At 35.1% G+C, this 20,185-nt stretch overlaps 1 protein-coding gene across 2 annotated transcripts; it reads left to right on the top strand.

Annotated features, from left to right (window-relative positions):
• The first annotated feature begins 5,660 nt into the window (after positions 1 to 5,660).
• On the top strand, positions 5,661 to 19,084 carry MYOT (myotilin). Of its 2 annotated transcripts, none has more exons than XM_060006920.1 (9): positions 5,661 to 6,016; positions 9,993 to 10,167; positions 11,048 to 11,152; positions 13,491 to 13,537; positions 14,477 to 14,609; positions 15,645 to 15,852; positions 17,450 to 17,615; positions 18,101 to 18,234; positions 18,461 to 19,084. In XM_060006920.1, the coding sequence occupies exons 1-9, from the start codon at positions 5,661 to 5,663 to the stop codon at positions 18,631 to 18,633; spliced, it is 1,497 nt and encodes a 498-aa protein (XP_059862903.1). In that variant the 3' UTR covers positions 18,634 to 19,084. The 2 variants fall into 2 exon arrangements, with proteins under 2 accessions (XP_059862903.1, XP_059862904.1); XM_060006921.1 differs by having other exon boundaries at positions 13,488 to 13,537.
• Positions 19,085 to 20,185: the final 1,101 nt, after the last annotated feature.

Here is a 20,185-nt window from a genome sequence, read left to right as displayed (position 1 = left end):
CTTGCTTGAGAAGCATAAGATTGAGTCAACTACTACAATGGGACTCCCTTTTGCTATAGGTCTATGCAGAACTTCAGTAATCATAGTGATTAATGCATAACCTGAAAATGAATAAAACATTCTTCATTTTTTAGTCCTTTCATCTTCAATATGACATTTTCCTTCTCAGTTGAGACAGCAGAAATTAGCCTCATCACACACATCTGACCTCTGATTTTAGAAGCAGCTCACAGCACCATTTTTACGATCGCATATATACTTCACATTTTAAAAAACAACATGGGATGAATGAGTGACAGTTAAACAGCTACCCTTCCACTGATGATGAGACAAGAAGGAATTCCCTGGACATGCAGCAAGAAACATTTCAGTAGGAAACATGTGAGATAGTAGGGAGTTACCTACATCTTGTGAGGCATTAGAATGATTTACCAGAGGCCCTTACTGATAATTTAGAGATAGAAATGGAAAAGGCTGTCTCTGGGGCTTCCCTGGTGGCGCAGTGGTTGAGAGTCCGCCTGCCGATGCAGGGGACACGGGTTCGTGCCCCGGTCTGGGAAGATCCCACATACCGCGGAGCAGCTAGGCCCGTGAGCCATGGCCGCTGAGCCTGCGCGTCCGGAGCTTGTGCTCCGCAACGGGAGAGGCCACAACAGTGAGAGGCCCGCGTAAAGCAAAAAAAAAAAAAAAAAAAAAGGCTGTCTCTGGGGGGCAGGCTGGAATATGGTCCACCCACCTGACATCTTAATATTTCATTCAGTTTTAGGATGATTTTTCTCAAATAAGCAACTAAACCATTCAAATAGCCATATTTGTGACAAAACATAAAACACCACTCAAAAAAGCAAACCAAATATTAAAAAGTAGAAAAACAGATTCATGGTAAATTACTGAATACAGACCCTTAACTTTTGAGAATGGTGTTACAAGTGATCTTACTTACCTTTCCTAAACTATCCCTTGATCCCCTAATTGTAGCAAGAACCTTAGCCTAGATGTACCGTGGGGCTACCGCACTGTAACAAACGTTGTCCCTTACAAAAGTCTAGGGAAAAGAAGAGGCAAAGCTTAAAGGATAAAGAGTAAATAAAACTAAAATTCTTCCTCAACTATGGAACATTTAGAATCTGCCCTAGGCAAAATTGGGGATTTCAGTTTGTCCTGAGCATCTTCCCTACTTGGCTGGTAGGGTGTATCTCAATCAAACCCTGTTCTTGGGAAGAACTAAATATCAGTCACATACACCACATTTAAAGTGCTCAGAATAGGGCCATACTCAAAGTAAATGCTGTATGTATCAGTTATTCTTGTTATTTTTATTGTCACTTGCACTTACATTTTAGGTCTCTCTAATTTAGATTGAAAGGCTTTGTCCCTATTAATGGAATCTGAAATATCAGTGAGCAGATGTGGAGAAATATTTTGGGTGATTCCTGAAATAAGACTTTGTAAGCGAACGCCTACTCAACAAGTCTAGTATGCTTTTTCTACTAAGTAACGGCTGTGTGCCCAGGTGGCAGTTATCAAACTTTCTCTGAACACCAAAGGAAGGTACACCTACATGGTCAGCTGTGAAGAATTTTAAACAGCTCACATGTGCTCAAACATCTATTTGTTGGATCCTAACGTACATGATAATGACATCAAGACTGGAGTACGCATGAGGGAGGGGAATAAACAGATATGCTTTAAGCAATAATACCATACCAAAGTTAAAGCCACTAAATAGGGATAATTCCACCTGATTAGCCTGATCCTCATGCCACCTACCCCTCTTCACCACCTCTTGTCGATTTGAAGGTTTCTTCCTCTGTAATTATTTACTTCCCTGCACAAAAATGGAAACTTAAATGCTAAGATGGTCTCCTTGATGAAAAGAGAAAGGAAGCTGTGTAACTGTAAGGAGTAAGGGAAATAAAGAGAGCTAACAACACAGAGTCCTAACTGTAAACACTGCTCGTTTGGTAGTTTCTGAAGTGTTTCAAACTCTTTTAGAATGAAAGTATAAAGTCAAGGAGGCATATGCTATACAGATTCAGAGAACTTGCTAAAGAAAGCAAATCACATTTTTCCACTTCCCCACCTTCCCAGTGACATAACACCATCATCCTGCTCTCCTGCCTTTGCCCAGACACACTCCCTCTCTTGAAACAAACTGCTTGAACCCCACTCCATTCCCCCTCCCATTTGGCAAGAGAAAAAAAAAGGCCTTCAGATGAACAACTATCCAATACAAATCAATTTGGAGCCCATCCATCACTGGTCTTATTTCTGGAGAAGTCTTAGCAGTTAGAATGTCAGTCTTAGAATACTACTTCCCTTTTAGTCCTTTCTTCAACAGGGAAGATCAAAGCCCCCACCACAAAAAAGAAAATAAGTTTTCTTTATATTTTTTCCCATTTCCCAATTCTTTGCTCTTCCCCCTATATGAGCTTGCTAAAGCTCATAGTCAAAGCTCACATCTAAAATAAAGAGGCTTGCAAGAGAAGCTCATGTAATCCCACTCCTTAAATATCACTAAGACATCTGAGATATTGTTTAGATTGTGGACTCTTACTTTGACATGCCAGCATAGGTAGATGGACAGGCAAGCACATCAGATGTCACTGTTTGGCAGCTGATAAAAGTCAGTGGTGCTATAATACTAAGCACAGAGCCACTAGATTAGTCTGTGAGGGAAGGGGATGCCTCTTCCTTCCCTTTAGTAGTAGGTTAAACCGAGCAGGCACTCTCTGGAACTCGGGTAAGTCCCTTCTTTATTCCTGCTTCAGTTTGGGGTTTTGTTTTTGTTTTTTGTCCAAATCAGAACAGTACGTAAAAGGTGATCTTCAGATAAAAAGTTCAAAAGCCAGAAGATCATAATGGCATTATACAAGATTTGAAAAGAATGTAACCTGTTCATTCCACTGAAATTGGAAGGCATTACAGAAAGGATAAAAGGAAAGATAGTTGTGTGTCATTATTTTTAAATCATCATTTTTCTTTGAAAAGGGACACTTGATCTAACTGTAATTGTGGTAATGTCCTACAGCTTCAAAATATCCTCAGTTTTTTGTGCAAGTCTGTGCTATATTAGACATGAGGGGGGAAAGTCAAGATTTTTCTAAATAGGAGACTTAATAGTACTTTATTCATAAAATCTTTGAAATTTATTTAACATTATTTGGAATAAATTGATACTGTCATATAATAGAAGGCATTATAGAATTGAATTGTTGAACAGTAACTACTACACATGAAGAAAAACCTTTCAGAGTTACCTGTGTGAACATCTGTGTAAAATTTTGTTGAGACATGAATAAAATGAAACTTTTGAAAGAACATATTTTTAATTGAATTTTTTTTAAATAACAGTAATTGTTAACTATGTAGGCTGATACCAAAATGTACAAGATAGTTGACCTTCTAAAAATATATGTAAAGAAAAATAGGGAATTTTCTGGAAAATATCTACTGGCTATTTGTTAAACAGTTTATTCCTTCCTTGGTATTTGAAATTAATCTGAATGATTTGCCTGCCCAAAAAGGAATTTAAAACCAAACACTGGATTCAATTCTGCAATGGAAAAAATAAACCCATAAATATGAAACTATTTGCCTTGAAATAGAGTCTTTTTTCGTTTTTTTTAGAGTATCTAATTAAAGCCTCCTTCTGGATGTTTTTCTCCAATAATTTAAAGGCCTAATATAGTTAATTACTAAAATGCACTCTAGTTGAATGTGCTTGTATTCATAAACTCAAAATTAAGAAATGTATGACTTTTTAAGTGCCTTTTTCAATAGAATCTTTCTCTTGGCTGTTTAGTTGCATTTTTGTTCTTTCCTAAAACTGCTAATTTTAATATAACTCTAAACTACATGCACAACCTGAGGATCAAGTTATCTGGTTTAGAAGTTTTTCATTAAAAATGATACTTTCTTCAAGATAGGAAACTGAATAATTATAAGACTATGCTTCAATGATGACAAACAATTTGGTTAATTTTATTAGTTAAAAGTTTGATTTATCATTACCTCAGAGTTGGTTTATATTATATGAAACAAACTAAATGTATTTTGAACTAAATTACTTGATATTTTAAATAAAGACAAAAGCAGTATTACAACAATTTATGGCGCTAGTTTTTGTGTATAAAGTCTATATACAGTCCTGCCCAGATTTACCTTACTAATGGAAGAAATCAGAAGCAAATATAACTCTCTCACTTCGCTATATAGTAGAAACTAACACAACATTGTAAAACAACTGTGCCCCAATTAAAAACAAAAGAAGCAAATATAATTCTTTAAGGTTGATTATAGTGACAAATGATTTATCAAAGGAAAAATGGGGAACTACTGTCGGAAGTCAGGACTGCCAATGCAGAGCTAAGTAAGAAAAATGGCACCCTTCTTTTCTTGGGAAACTATAGGCTAGCTTCACAGTTGCCTTACTTCCCTTCTGTACATCCTGTTTGCCATTTCAAAAGGAAAAATAATATAGGAACTAAAGCAATTTCAAAATTAGTCTGAAATACATATTAAACATGTAAAAATAATTTAAAGTGAAACTAAATAACTAAGAGACCATCGAGACCAATAACTAGATAATACAATCTAAAAATAACAAAAAATTACAAAGGGCTCTGGAATACTGTCGGTAACATATATTATATACACACACAGAGACACACGAATACAGTCACTCCTTAATATCATCTAGTTTGGTACTATGGTCAATTGGGAATCAAAGGGAGAAAAAGAAGCAGTGAATTATAAGGTAAAACAAAATCCACACAAGGTTGACAATAGTGAAGAACAGATGTTTGCTCTACTTTGTGAAACTGTAAAAGGGTGAAGGAGCAAATACGGACAGTAATGTTCTTTACCAAAGAAGCACATTGCTCCCCTTGATTCACCACATCATTCATCACAGATCACCAGGGCATGAATTAACTGGAGTATCAGAAGAGCTGTTCATCGGTTTTGATGAGCAAGGGGAAGAATTCAGACTGAATAGAAGCTGACATGTTATATATTTACCTGCTAATAATTTTTAACCATTAACTCTCTGTGGTTAATGAAACTGTAGCCTCTGGGCAAAAGCTAAACATGAAACCATAAAATTATCACATTGAGCAACATCACAGGTTTTCTTTTCATAAATAACCACTTGGCAAACTTAAACTTTTCCTACATCTTGAAGGCCCTGGGCGTGCTTTAAGAATCACCCAGAGGCAAACAAACACTAATGAATTCTTTTTTCTTATTCTCAAGGGGAAAGTCACTTGTGCAAAGACAACAGATAAAGGAATGGGAAGTCTAGAAGCCAGGAAAGTTCCACCTTGAGGTGACTTTGAAAGCACATAAGCTTTAAAAAAACAAGCAAAAAAACAAAGCAAAAAACTCTTAAAGATCTTAAACGGTACTGTTTTTTATGCAAATACTGTAACTGAATCATCTTCTTCTTTTGAAGGAACAATATTCTTCAAGAGAAGGCCACTCTATCAAAGCCAGGAGCACAGTATCCCCAGGATATCAACAACGAGGTGCAGACCAAGGTTGCTTCTGATTCACTGCAACCTTGTATAATTCCAGGCTTGCAGCCCCAGATTCGGGACCCCACCCTTCCAGGAGCAAATCATTATAAGTTGCCTTCAACTTCCATAAACCAGCTAAGCATGTTTAACTACGAACGTCCAAAACACTTCATCCAATCCCAAAACCCATGTGGCTCCAGACTGCAGCCTCCTGGACCGGAAATCTCCAGCTACTCTAGCCAGACCAAACAGTCTTCTATTATAATCCAGCCCCGCCAGTGCAAAGAGCAAAGATATTCTGCCTCCTCAACAGTGAGCTCTCACATCACTATGTCCTCCTCTGCTTTCCCTGGTTCTCCTCAGCAGCTTGCTGGCTCCAACCCAGGCCAAAGGGTTACAGCCACTTATAACCAGTCCCCAGCCAACTTCCTCAGCTCCATATTACCATCACAGCCTGATTACAATAGCAGTAACATCCCTTCCACTGTGGACTCCAAGTAAGTGAATTTTTGAAATATATAGAGAGAGACAGACAGATAGAACTGTGTATACCGTGAGCTTGTATCTGGGGGAGAAGGGGAGATAGGTTATGTACGTCATTCTTCACTATCTAAAAAGTCAACGTGATATCAGAGTCTCATTCCGTATTTCTCCTAGAACACCTTAAACCAGGGTACTGGCAATAAGTCATCTGACCCATTCTCCAGTGTCCAGGTTGAGCTGAACCCAAATCACCTATTACATAACACAATTACTTACCTACTATTTTCCATCTTCAAAAAAAATATTTCTAACATACCCAGGAACAGTGAACTATTCCCCCACCTCTAAGTTACGTTCCTCATGCTGTAAATTTAATTGCTCTGGTTCTGAGCTTAGCTGAGGTGAACACCTGTCTGCTCTTCTTCAGATAGGATTTCCTCTCACATAAGCAGAGGCTATTAAGTTTCTTCTCAGTCTTAGTCTTTTCTTCCTATCCATTTTCCCCTCTGATCCTGAACAACCACTTGGCTAAAAAGAAAATATGGGATTCAAACACTGAAGTATATGAATTTTCCCTATGATCAGAAGGAAGGACTGAATAGGTAAAGGCTCATGATCTTAAGGTTTCCTCTGGTAATTAAAACTACACTTTGTTCAAATTGGTTAGACCAACCTAAATACAGGGAAGAATAACTGAAGCCTTATGCAAGCATGTACTATTTCCACAGCCCTAAAACTGTCCTAGGAGAACCTGATATGAAGAAGGACAAAGTGGTTGTGCTTTTTTTAAAACATGAACTGAATACTTTGTGCTTATGCAAACTCTGGGCTATCAGTTTTCCTATTCCTTGGCTGGCTAGAACATCAGAGAATTAATCAGAGGCATCTGAAAAACTGTGTGATGAAATATATTTTGTTGGTTACAGACTTATCAACAGATTTGCTGAAATTCTTGCTAATTTCTCTCAGTTTTCTCTAGAGGTTAATTTTTCTAGAGATTCCTATTTTTGGTGACAACTCTGGAAACCTAGGTGAACTCACCAGAGCAATTCAACTTGCAAAGAAACCTTTTCAATATTTTTAAAAATAAAAACGAGGAAAACCAAAAACATTTGTTAGAATCCTATAGATACTAGGTTGAACCATTTGAAATGGCTGATAGTTAAAAATTTTTGACTGACAAAAAAGGCATTCTCATAGGTTTGGCCTAATGATTTTAAAAGATGCCTTCAAGAATTAAGAGCCCACTCTTTCTCTTCTATCTCAAATTCCCATTATACCCATTATCACATATTGTAGATTTTTCTTACTTACATTTTACCCACATAATCTTTTTCCATCTAGCTTTCAATTATTTACAAATTTCCTGTATAAGCATGTTTAAATCTAAAATAACTCTTTCTCACTAAAATATTTTTCTTAGTAAAGGCTCTAATCCTATTCCAAATTCCTGCCCAGAAAAGAAAGCCACCAAATAAATACTAGTGAGCCTCAACCATGTACCTAGCTCTCTGCACAGAACTAAGAGAGGAAGGAAGGAAAAAATAGAGAGGATAAGAAATAAAGCACAGAAGGACCCCAAACCAGAGATCAAAGATCCAGCTTTAGCTGCTCCATTTTCAGCAACCATAGATAACTCTTTTAATCTTCCCACAGCCACTTGATACCAGTTCAGTGTCCAGCTGCACAGGTGGAAAGCTCTGGCCCTTTGAACATTTGTGCACAACTCCCTCATTTTTATGATGGGCTGAAGTTTGCCCTGTCTTCTATAATAATCCCTTGGATTCTGACCTAGAGAGGTTTGAAAGCTTTATTTAGCTTTTCATCAGTAGAAAACCCTTAAGCAAATGTTTTATTCAGTTTATCAAACCACAGACTAGAAATTCAGGGGAACTCTTTAACTATTCCTTTCAAAAAGCTTGCTGTGTGACATTCCTCAAGTTTTCCTTACCTGCTCAGTGATTCAGTTTTCTGATCTGTAATAAAAGTAAGGATTTAGGTGATTAATGATAGGGGGAGAAAAAAAAACCTATAAAGCATTGTGCAAGTATAATATTAGTTTCTAATTACGAACAGATATCAAGTCCTAACACTTAAACCATCTAAACTGGTAATAATGCAGGTATTCAGTAAATAAAAAGGTGACTGAGATTACATATATATCAGTGATTCTCAGGCTTGGTTTTGATAGTCCTTCAGGATTTCTCAGATATATTACATCATATTATGACAGTCTGACAAAAGAATTATTTAATGCTAATTCACTTTAACCAAACACATATGACTGGTTTTTTTTTAGCTGGAAAAACAAAAAAACAAATGGGCTATTCTAACTTCATACAGTTGGAGACATAGTAGATCTATGAAACCAAAGACATTTTACCACTTTGACCTGGGAATTCAATCTTAAAACAAAACAAAAACATCTCACTATTTATTTAAACACTTGGTTTGGCTATTTGCTTCACTGAACAAATCCGATACAGACAATCCTGAATATCTGAAATACAAGGAGGGAAAATGTATATAATCAACTTTCAATACAGAGCATCTTGAATACAATGGAAAATATTCATTCACTGAACTGATAGTGAGTATTACCTCACTATTTTGCAGGCTTTGTGTTAGTGGATACAAATAATACAACAGTGAGTAATAAAACATCTTTTTTTTCTTCCGTGTATTTACAATCTAGAGATTACTAACCAAGACCCCAAAGCCTGCAAAAATTAAAACTCTGGCTCCACTCAGAGGAAATGCATTTCCACTTAGCTTACAAGTTCTTTTAATGATCCCTGCGAATTTTTGAACAGGGACATGTCAAAGAACAGACCAAGGCTGCCTCATCTGGATATCTGGATTTATTATGATAATGGTAAAATATTCATTGAGGGCAGTGGCCAGTTTTCCCACATTAAGTAGATATAAGCTAGCACCTTCAGAGCCCTAAATAAATAAACTAGGTAAAATCTGAATAAACCCTGTGAAAAGTGTGAGCTACCTAACAGATCTAAAAATATAGGACTCCCTAAATACCACCCCTGTCCTCTATCAGAATCAGCAGGGGAACACCAGGAGGGGGCAAGGACATCTTGGAAGAAAATTTAGGGTTGGAATTTGAAATAAGGATTTAAACCAAACTCTTCAACTGCCGATCAAATTTGCTTTTTTTCCCCAAAACTCCTTTTTTTCTCAGTTTACATTTCTTTCTCCTTCCTCCTCTAATCACCCCTTTCTCTAAAAATCACTTATGCAATATTGAAGAAACTGTTATTACTGTACAAGTTGTTATATAGTGCCATACTTGGATTGTCTAGAATATGAATAGGAAGTAGAAATTAAAATGTAAACTGTAGACTCCATTCAAAGCAAGAGAATATTCACTAAATACCAGTGGTTATGCTGATAAATGTTTAACAATCAGCTCTGGAGGAAAGAGCCATGATTTGTGGTATTTACCAATTTCCCTGGTATAGATACTCCCACCACCACCAATTTCAAACTTTCAGCATGAGATCACAGTGAGCTGGGAAGAGACACTAAAAATCAGTTCTCTTAAGCCCATATGAGTCAGCTCCAGCACATCGCTGCTTACTATCCACCCATAAATCAAACTCAGGAAATTCAGTTGGAATATTGGAAGAACTCTCAAGCTGCCAGTAACTAGACTTACTCTCACTTCTTTAGGGAAGATCTTCAAGGAAGGACATTTCTCCTTATGTCTAATCTAAATTGCTCCTCCTGCTACTTAATTTTCATTTGCCAAGATGAAAAGAAACAAAAACAAAAATAAAAAACAGCTAGTAACCATTCTTATAAAATCCTTCTTGACTGTTATTAGGGCAATTGGTGTTTTAATAACACCAGCAGTACTAAATGGTAAATTCAACCTACCTAAACGTGACTGACAAAATGATGCCAATTCTATTTTACATACCACACCTTACTTTAAAGATCTTCTTTTTAAAAAATCTTTTTTTCTTTTTAAAGCTATCAACAACCCTCAGTTGGCCAACCTGTAAATGCTAAGCCATCCCAAAATGCAAATACTAAGCCCACACCAAGGACTCCTGACCATGAAATACAAGGATCAAAAGAAGCTCTGATTCAAGATTTGGAGAGAAAGCTAAAATGCAAGGACAACCTTCTTCATAATGGAAACCAAGTGAGCAAGATGTCTATTTTGTATTAAAAAAAAAAAACCAATAAAACTATAAAATCTAATCTTAATAAGAATGTTGTTTCTGTCTCACAGATCTATGTCCATATAATCAGCAAGGGAGAGGAGTATCTAAAAAAAGGGAATATTTGGATCCTATTCTGTATTTCTCTGCATGAAATCCCCTCTAGGAGTTCAGTAGTAAAAGAATGAAGCAAATGAAAAAAAAAAAAAAAACCCAATCTGAATGATTCAATTTTGTTTTAAGCATTACCATAAAAATACGTCTGATGACCAAATAACTAATGGGAAATGCTGTCAACCTGACTTCTTCATGTACTTTGGTATATATTATTGATGGGAAAATAGCTATAATTCTTATTATACACATTGTATTAGTCACTGATCTCTGGAAGAGTACTACTATATGCCTTTAATCCAAATACATTTAACATACGAGTTGCACTGCTCTTAACCAGAAGTTAGTAAATCAAATATAGTGTTCACTTAATAAAAGTTATTTCTGAATCTGAGGACATACGGTACTATATTCAAAGACAGAGCCAACAGGAACATGCAGAACAAGGAGGAAGACAAAGAATTTCCCTTTATTGGGGAGAGAGAGCCTTATTTAAGGGTGATTATGCTTGCCTTTACTAGGAGAAGAAAGAAAACAGAGATGAATATTACAGATGAGGGAAGTGGCACTAGAACGAAAGGAAAATGCTTTGAATGAAAGAATGTTTTTTTATAAACATAGTATCTATCATTCAATAGGCGTAACTATACTTGTTTGGTATAATTCTTGGTGGTTTTAAGGTAAAGCTATACAAATAACTTTTATTAAATCTCATTACTATCTCCTTTATGATTTATTTCTTTAAAGCGGCTAACATATGAGGAGAAGATGGCTCGCAGATTGCTAGGACCACAGAATGCAGCTGCTGTGTTTCAAGCTCAAAATGACAGTGAGGCACAAGATCCAGCACAGGTAAATTAAAATAATCTTTATCTAACTGGAGCACTTTTCTTTTGTGTGATTTTTAAATATCTGCTTTTCTAAATGCTTATAAATAGCATTTGAAGCAAAAGTCAATTACTTCCATACTCCATTACATATAAAAAGTAGAGGCCATGATGGGTTGAATATATACACAAAAATTTTTAATTTTACCTCATTTTCTGGTGGTTCTAGTATCTGCATATGAAATGTTATAAAGTCAAAATACCAGAAGACTAATGGTGTCACTTTTCATCTGGACATTTAGGGGTCAGTTAAACCGAGGACTCTCCCTACAATGTCTACATGGACAGAAAATTTATGAGTTGTAAATCTTTCACAGGACAAAAGTTAAAACTCTAAACCAAAGTAATTATAACCTTTTCTCATAAGCTGTTTATCATTTCAATGTTTTAAAATAAACTCATGTACTAATGAAACATCCAATTTCTTCTGTCATGTTCCTGTATCTTAAAATGATTCTTATTAAAAACAAAACAAAATAAACAACAAAAACCTTATGAGTAATAGCTCCAGGATTAAGAACAGCATCCTTTCCAAGGGATTAACTTTATCCAGAACATAAAGTGAATATCCCACAGGCTTGTTCCTGATCAACTTCATTTTAACAAGTTAACCTCAAAGAGAAGTGTACAGCTGGAGAGGCAAAATGAACTGCTATTGCTCTTCTATCTTGCTTCTGTAGTTACCTCTCATTCCTTCCTAAAAACTCCACAAGAAACTGGAAGCCAAACCGAGCATTCAAGAATTCCAACCTTCTACAGTATAGGAAGATGAAAATAAGACTTTTGTTTCTGTTAAATGTGACTAGATCTACTGAAAAGAATAGAGCAGGGTCTAGCACAGCAAGTAACTAGAACCTGAGAACAGAACTTAAATCTCTTTCGGCTACTGAGGAGTTCACACACTCATTTATTCAACTAATTTATATGAAGTACCTACTGTGTGTTGGGCTCTGGAGTTGGTACAGGAGATTACAGCAAGAATAAGACACAAATATATCTCTATTAGAAGAAATAACCCAAAGTAACATTAGATTGATGATGGTTTATGTTATAAATTCACAGTGTATGATTTCAAGGTCAAGGGTGTATTGTTTTTCTCATTCATTCTTTAAAAACTTTAAAATGAAGGTGAAGGTACCAAGAAAAGAGATAGCAGCAAAACATATTATGAAATCAGAAAAGAAAAATCTTACGTTTTTTGGTACACTTCAAACAGTCTACTTAAATAATACAAAATGTCATCAAATTTCATATAACTGAAATATCACACCTATGAATATGAATACATACATGTTCAAACCACTACAGGAAAAGGTCAAAAACTTAATTTAGATATTATGAGTTTAAGTGGATTATTCTTATTTTTTACCAAAAAATTCACTGATCTTTTGACATTTGGCTTAGAGAAACTCAAAGCCCAGCCAAAAATTATTACAGAGTTGTAAGAATTTTGTTTTAGAATGACAAAATACATTAAAGTTCATCCCAAAATAAATTATTTGTACTGATTTGCTATGTTGTTTTTCATATACTTGGGTAAGGACTATATTTTCTACTTCTTTGTATCTCTCACTATACCAAGCACAATGAAATATATGGAATAGGCACTAAATATTTAATCAGTTAATTCTATTATAAATTCATCAATTCCTGATTTTATCCTCAAATATGAATAATTTTCTGGTGCTCAGATATAAATTCTAAAAGATGACTGCTTAAATTAAATACACCCTTATTAGGCAGGAAGTAAGTAATGTTGTTTTTCAAAGGCTTTTCATAACTCTACACATAGCTTCCACAGTGTCCATCAGGATTTTGTGCCATGAGCTAAAAAGAAAAGTATTTTCCAGTCTAATATGTGTTTACTGCTGTTGGTGCCACTTATGAGCAGTAGGCATAATACCCTGTATCTACTGCCAACACAAATGACTTCATAACTATTCCTGTTTTACCAAAGGACAATCTGTACTATGTGCTCCCATTTCAAATACACCAGGGGGACTCATCATCCTTTGTCATAAAATCGTCATCTAAAAAATGAACCACCACCAATTCAAAGTCTAGTTAATTTTCATAAATCGTATCTATTGAATAGTCTTAATTCTGGGTATTTCTTGCTAGAGTATTAGAAGGTTAGTGTACTATATTTTAAATGCTTAACAGCTAAATATATAGAACTATCCATGACAGTACAAATACAGCCACAACAGAAATGTTCCTTTCAACTACGACTACTAAATTCTGCTTCATTTCAAGCTAACAACAGCATGTTAACATTATCACTTTGTTTTAACTTCAAGCAGCACAATTCAGAACATGCACGACTGCAACTTCCTACATCACAAGTAAGGTAAAAAAAAAATTTTTTTAATTTTAAAGAAATATACATTTTGCTACCTAAAATGTTTGCAGCTTAAAAAAAATGTAATATTTACAAAGCCCTCAAGCTTCTTACATACTTCTTATACAAAGCAATGTGACCAGAGGGGATAGCAGGTTGGAAGGGATAAATCAGGAGTTTGGGATTAACAGATACACGCTACTATGTGTAAAATAGATAAACAACAAGGACCTACCATATAGCACAGGGAACTATTTTCAATGTCTTATAATAACCTATAATGGAAAAGAATCTGAAGAATCTATATATATTTAATATATATGTTATATATATATAACTGAATCACTTTATTGTACACCTGAAGCTAACACAACATTGTAAATTAACTATACTGCAATAAAAAAATATGGTTATAAAAAAAGAAAATAATGTTTATACTGCTTTAGAACCAATTGAAAAAAAATAATGTGAATTTTCTAATGTCAAAGATGACAATAAAAATTTTTATCTGTTAATTATCACAACTATCTCAGAGGAAACTGTTTTTAATGTTTTGGTGAAATAAGCCAGGACCATGTTTCCATGCTAAACAACTTTTTCATAACAATGGAAACCTGATTCTAATTATACAATCTTTGCATGTGACTACAATTGTCCATGGGGTACTCTGCATTTTAATAGATCAGTTTCTTCATCAATTCATGGCACTGAAAAAAGAAACAAAGATGTATAATTTGTATCAGGTGTTTCTAAATTGCTACCACTTCTAATAGTCATCAAATATGCCACAGCTAAATACAGCTCTGCAGCCTCTCTCCATTGTTACTACACTATCAGATCAAACAGCATAGACTCTAGGGTTTCAAATTTGATGGCTAAACTATATTTGCATGAAAGGAAGAGCAATGACGACTCTTCTGCATAGTGATTATTAAAATATTTTTGTAGAAGTAGATCATCTTCAAGGGGAGATGTGAATGATCAGGATGCAATCCAGGAGAAATTTTACCCGCCTCGTTTCATTCAAGTGCCAGAGAACATGTCAATTGAAGAAGGAAGATTCTGCAGAATGGACTTCAAAGTAAGAGAAAAGTTCAAATATACTGGAGAAAAATTAACAATGGGATACTAAGTTTTGAAAAATGTCCTCCTCCTCTTCATAGCTTTCTACACAGCTTGACAAGAAATATGTATAATAGATAAGAACACAAACTCTGGAGCTAAGTTTACCTGGGTTAGAATCCTGGCCCTGCCACTTTACAGCTGTGTAACCTGAGACAAGTCACTTAACAACTCTATGCTTTTGTTTCTTTGGGAATAACAAATATATCTACCTCATAAAGCTGTGTGAGGATTAACTAAGTAAACAGGTATAAGGTACTCAAAATAGTGCCTACCACCTAATACTCTATATAAATGAAGCTTTCATAGCAATAGGATTTCTAAAGTAGAACGCCTCTTTAAAGAAATTCAAGTCACCCTGCTCTCTCTTGGCCTAGAAGAATTCTTCAGGCTAAAATAACTTATTAGAAAGGCCTACATTTTTATTATCCTCATTTGGGAGAACTTTTTCTTATAAATGTTTTTTCAGATTCCTTATGAATGAAAGTCAGTGTATGGATTTAATTGTCAAGACTTACGAAAACACTTAACAAAATGCCATTTATACACCAGAACTACAGCTCAAGAACACTCAGTTTTGGAAAGGTTATTTGGAATGGTTATCAGCAAGTCTCATATATATGGGCCTCTGGGACTTCATTCACACTTGCCATTAGCCAGAAAAGCCATATGACTTCCATATTCCTTGTGGAGACCAATATAAGATAACTTAACGTCCTTAATATAGTAATTAAGAGATCTTAAGGAGCCTGAGGTTGTTTACAAAAGAGCTAGATGTGTTTTCAGATAGTATGAAAATACTGTATTAATTTCAAGTGTTATAGTTTTTACTATTTTGTTAAAATTTATTGAAAGAAAATATCTTTTAAGCTCTTGTTTTGCATTTTCAATCACAAACCCACTCAGATACTGAACTGTTAAAATTCATAAATGGACAAATGGGTCCCAGTGATCTATAATGTAAAATTCTATCTCCTTGTGTTTTCATTTCTAGGTTAGTGGACTACCAGCTCCTGATGTGTCATGGTATCTAAATGGACAACCAGTTCAATCAGATGATTTTCACAAAATGATAGTGTCTGAAAAGGGTTTTCATTCACTCATCTTCGAAGTGGTCAGAGCTTCAGATGCAGGGGCTTATACATGTGTTGCCAAGAACAGAGCAGGAGAAGCCACCTTTACTGTGCAGCTGGACGTCCTGGGTAAGCTTTCAAAGAGATCCTACAGAGCTCCTTAAAATTTTGTAGAATCAAATAAGAAAGCGTTAAAAAAGAAAAACCCCAAGGACTTTATATTTAAGGTTAACGTCTATACTATACAACCCAGTAGAACACGAATTTTTATGTAAAAGCCACGGTGGGCAGGGGTTAGTGCTCTTGAGGGAAACTCAGTGAAACTAGAATGACAGATCTACCACTAAAGCTTTTCTGGAAGAGAAATAAAGGTAAAATTTCAGACAGACCAAAGGAGGTAGTATATTCTAGGTATATTTCTAGATGTACAGTAGATGTACAGTATTTGTAGATATGATTAAAGGGTCTTAATATGAAAATTTTTAGTCTAATCATTTATCTGGTCTACAGTCTAAAATAATCAATCTGACTCACATTTTCACAGAATTGCTATAATCACACATAGTTTAAAACTGAAGGGTAAATGTCAACTTTTAGCCTTAGACTATGCACTGTTTACCAGGAAACCAGTCTCTAATTATGACAACAAAAACATGCTTACTTGCTTTAGAAAACAAGTATGGTAAAACTCTTATCTCATATTTGTCTTTAGTAGGGCAGTTGTCATAAAACTAATGTCCTGTCTTAAAATATTACAATTCAAGTGCTCTAAATATATCACATTTGCAATGACTTAAGCCACAATATACTGCATAAGCAATATTTTGCTATAATTCACTGCTTATTATATAAAAACTTAATCAAGTTCAAGGATGGGCAATCTTGAGTTTGTATTCTACCCAGATGAATGAAAAATCTTTAAGATCATTCTATGATATAATAAGGGCCCTCAGACTAAGGGAAAAACTAGTTATCTGGGAATTTATACACACACACACACAAAATCCAAGTGATTAAGCTTATGGCAAATCCTTTCTGTGCCAATAGCTCCAAAAATACTATAATGTTAGAGCTGAAAAAGACTTTGACAGGCATCCGTCCAATCTCCTCCTTACTCCTTCAGAAAAGTTAGGGTTATAGTATTATAGTATCAGTTCCTCTTTTCCCTCAGGTATTTGAAGAAAACTAAAGAGATAATTATTATTGGCATTTGTATATTATTTTATAGTTTACAAAGTGCGTCTTCATTCATTATCGCAATTGATCCTCACAATAATTTTGTGCTTTGGTGGGCACAGCAGTAACTATTTCTTGGGTATCATTTTACAATAGATAAAATTTAGCCTCAGAGAAACTAAACAAAATTTTCCCCAATGTGGCATGGCTGGTGGGGCAAACAGAATTCGAACCCAAGTTGCTGGTACTCTTTCCACCACTCATGCTGCCTCTCTATAGCTGAGATGATCTCAACTTGACTTAAATTCTTCCAATGAAACATGATTAAAAATTCAACGCATCATTACATTACTGTTTTAGAACTATAAATAGTATACAATATACAACAGTATTGCATATTATTTTAACTACAGCTGAAACATAAAGCTTCCAATCCTGTCGTTAGTACTTTTTTAAACTTTTACATCAGCATACAAACTTCATAATACTTTGGTTTGACTTAATATTGTTTATAATATTTCAAATACGTGATTTTTTTATTAATATGTAGCAAAAGAACATAGAAGAGCACCAATGTTCATCTACAAACCACAGAGTAAAAAAGTTTTTGAGGGAGACTCAGTGAAGCTAGAATGCCAAATCTCAGCTATACCACCACCAAAGCTTTTCTGGAAAAGAAATAATGAAATGGTACAATTCAACACTGATCGAATAAGGTAGGATAAGTATTTCTAGACTTAACTATACTGTACTTGGGTGAATCCAGTTATACTTTTAAATGTATTATAAATGGCATGCATCTGTGACCTCAATTTGTCTAATTTTAAAAACATATAGAGGAAACTAACACAATATTGTAAATCAACTATACTTCAACTTTTAAAATATATATATATAGAAATATAATAAGCCTCATTAAGCCAGATCCCACTAATGAGAAATTTAAGGGATAAAGTAGGCTAGGATTTACCTTTTTACTAACAATAAAAGAAGATGGCTCAAGGAAATATGATACAAACAAGACTGGGGGGATGTTTAATTCAAAAAAACCCATAGCTATTTGGCAATGACTAGCTACAGACTCAGAATTTCCAAAGGCTTTTTTTCTTCCTATTAGTCTGACTCTGTAGGTCACAGGCATCATAAATAAATTCTCACAGGAAAACTAATTCCTTTACTTTCAATTTTTGTTTCTTTCCAGTTTATATCATGATAACTCTGGAAGAGTTACTTTACTGATAAAAGATGTAAACAAGAAAGACGCTGGGTGGTATACTGTGTCTGCAGTTAATGAAGCTGGAGTGACCACATGTAACACGAGATTAGATGTTACAGGTATCTCACGCTGTTATACAGTGCTATGTCAAGTGTTATAAAGAACTTAACTGGAAAGATTTAATAAGAAACATAAATTCCAGCATAGCATAAATTCTGAAGGATTCTCCCCATACATAATCAGTTTTGATTTTTTTTTTCTCTCCCTGTCCAATAATGACTACCTAGTGCAACCCATTTGTTTAGGACAAGTTTTCTAAATTAACGTTTATTTGATCCATTTCAGCCCGTCCAAACCAAACTCCTCCAGCTCCTAAGCAGTTACGTGTCCGACCAACTTTCAGCAAATATTTAGCACTTAACGGGAAAGGTTTGGATGTGAAACAAGCTTTTAACCCTGAAGGAGAGTTTCAGCGTCTGGCAGCTCAATCTGGACTCTATGAAAGTGAAGAACTTTAATAACTCTACCAACATTGGAAAACACAACAACTACACTATTAGCAATATTTTCAATTAAATTTTTGCAATAAATCCATAGCTGTATTAACAGATTATGGTTTTAATTAGCTAATACAACTAATATATATTTATAATGCGTTTATCCTTTGACTCTTGCACATTCTGTTTACCTCTCTGGTTTGTGAAGCCTACAGAAAATCTGGGTTTGCAACTGTAGATGAAGATCTTAAAAAATGTGGGATTTTAATATTTAAGTCATACACATTTTACGACTACAGGTTATAAATGAATATCAACGTTTTAAACACATCTAATGCGTAATAAGATTTACTGGTACTGCTTTCTAAATACTGTTTTACCCGTTTTCTCTGATAGGAATACTAACATGGTATAGATTATCTGAGTGTTCCTTAGTTTTATGTCAAAAGAGAATAAAATTTCAAATATTTAAAACAGACTGTCTCATCTTCACAAAAGTCTAGATCTTTAAGATAAAACTGCTGGTTTGTATCTATTAAGCGACACACAGCAAAACCTATGAATAACAAGTTCCAAGAGACCAACAATATTATACTCTAGAACAGCCTGTCTTGGTGAAGCTCACTTACAGCTAATTTCTCCAGAGAGGGAACTAAACTTTTTACGGTTTGCACTTCGAAGGCAACCAGAATAACTTAAACCATGACAGAATCTCTCCTGAAATTGTGATTTTGTTTTAACCAAACAGGTTTCTAATTCTTTAAGATCTTTGAGTCTACTGAGCTCAATGGATTAAGAATAGACTGCAGAGTCATCTACCTAATTCTTATATTTAATGTAAATTTGAATACCTGTATTTTGGGCTTTTTTCCTCCTACATTTCTAGTTCAGATAACCTACTACTTTAGAAAACAATTTTGCCAGCCTCTGAGAGTCCAAGTACAGGAAAGGGCAAATCCTTGTATTAAACTATTCTTAAGCTAGGCCAGTAGCCCTTTCTTCTCAGGTCTCATCTCCACTGGCTGCTGGCCTTTCGCTACACCTCTCCTATTCGTTTTATCATTGGTAGTCTTTGACCCTGGCTGCTGTGTGGCCTAGTTTTCCTTTTTACCTGACATGAAACAGCATTTATCAACATCACCCTACATCTCTTTCCGAGAAATAACAGAAGTGGCTTTATCTTTTACTTTCAAAACAGCTTGAAGGGTTTCTTAGCTGGCTACCCTGGGGCTTTCCACTGAATTCCTTTTTTATTTGCCTTTTTACCAACCTAAGAATCCCTGCCCCCCTCCCCCCCTCATATTCTGGCGGGCTTATGGATGCCTTAATTTACAACCAAATTTGGCCTTTTCTATAGCTGGTTTACAAACCTTCTCACTTTTGCAAAGCTGCTGGGTCAGATGTGAGTCTGGGCTCCCAAAGACTACTGTTTTGGGCTACGCTTTTACCTTATCACTGCAGAACTTTTTTTTTTTTTTCATCTATTTCAACGTTCTCTTAAACCATATTGGGTGGAAAGAGGGGTGGAAGCTATTTCCAGCAACAGCTCTCGATTACTAATAATCAGTATCTA

The sequence above is a fragment of the Delphinus delphis genome, chromosome 3 (genome assembly GCF_949987515.2).
Source record: "Delphinus delphis chromosome 3, mDelDel1.2, whole genome shotgun sequence".
Lineage (NCBI taxonomy): Eukaryota > Metazoa > Chordata > Mammalia > Artiodactyla > Delphinidae > Delphinus > Delphinus delphis.
This window is presented reverse-complemented; position numbering and strand designations above follow the sequence as displayed.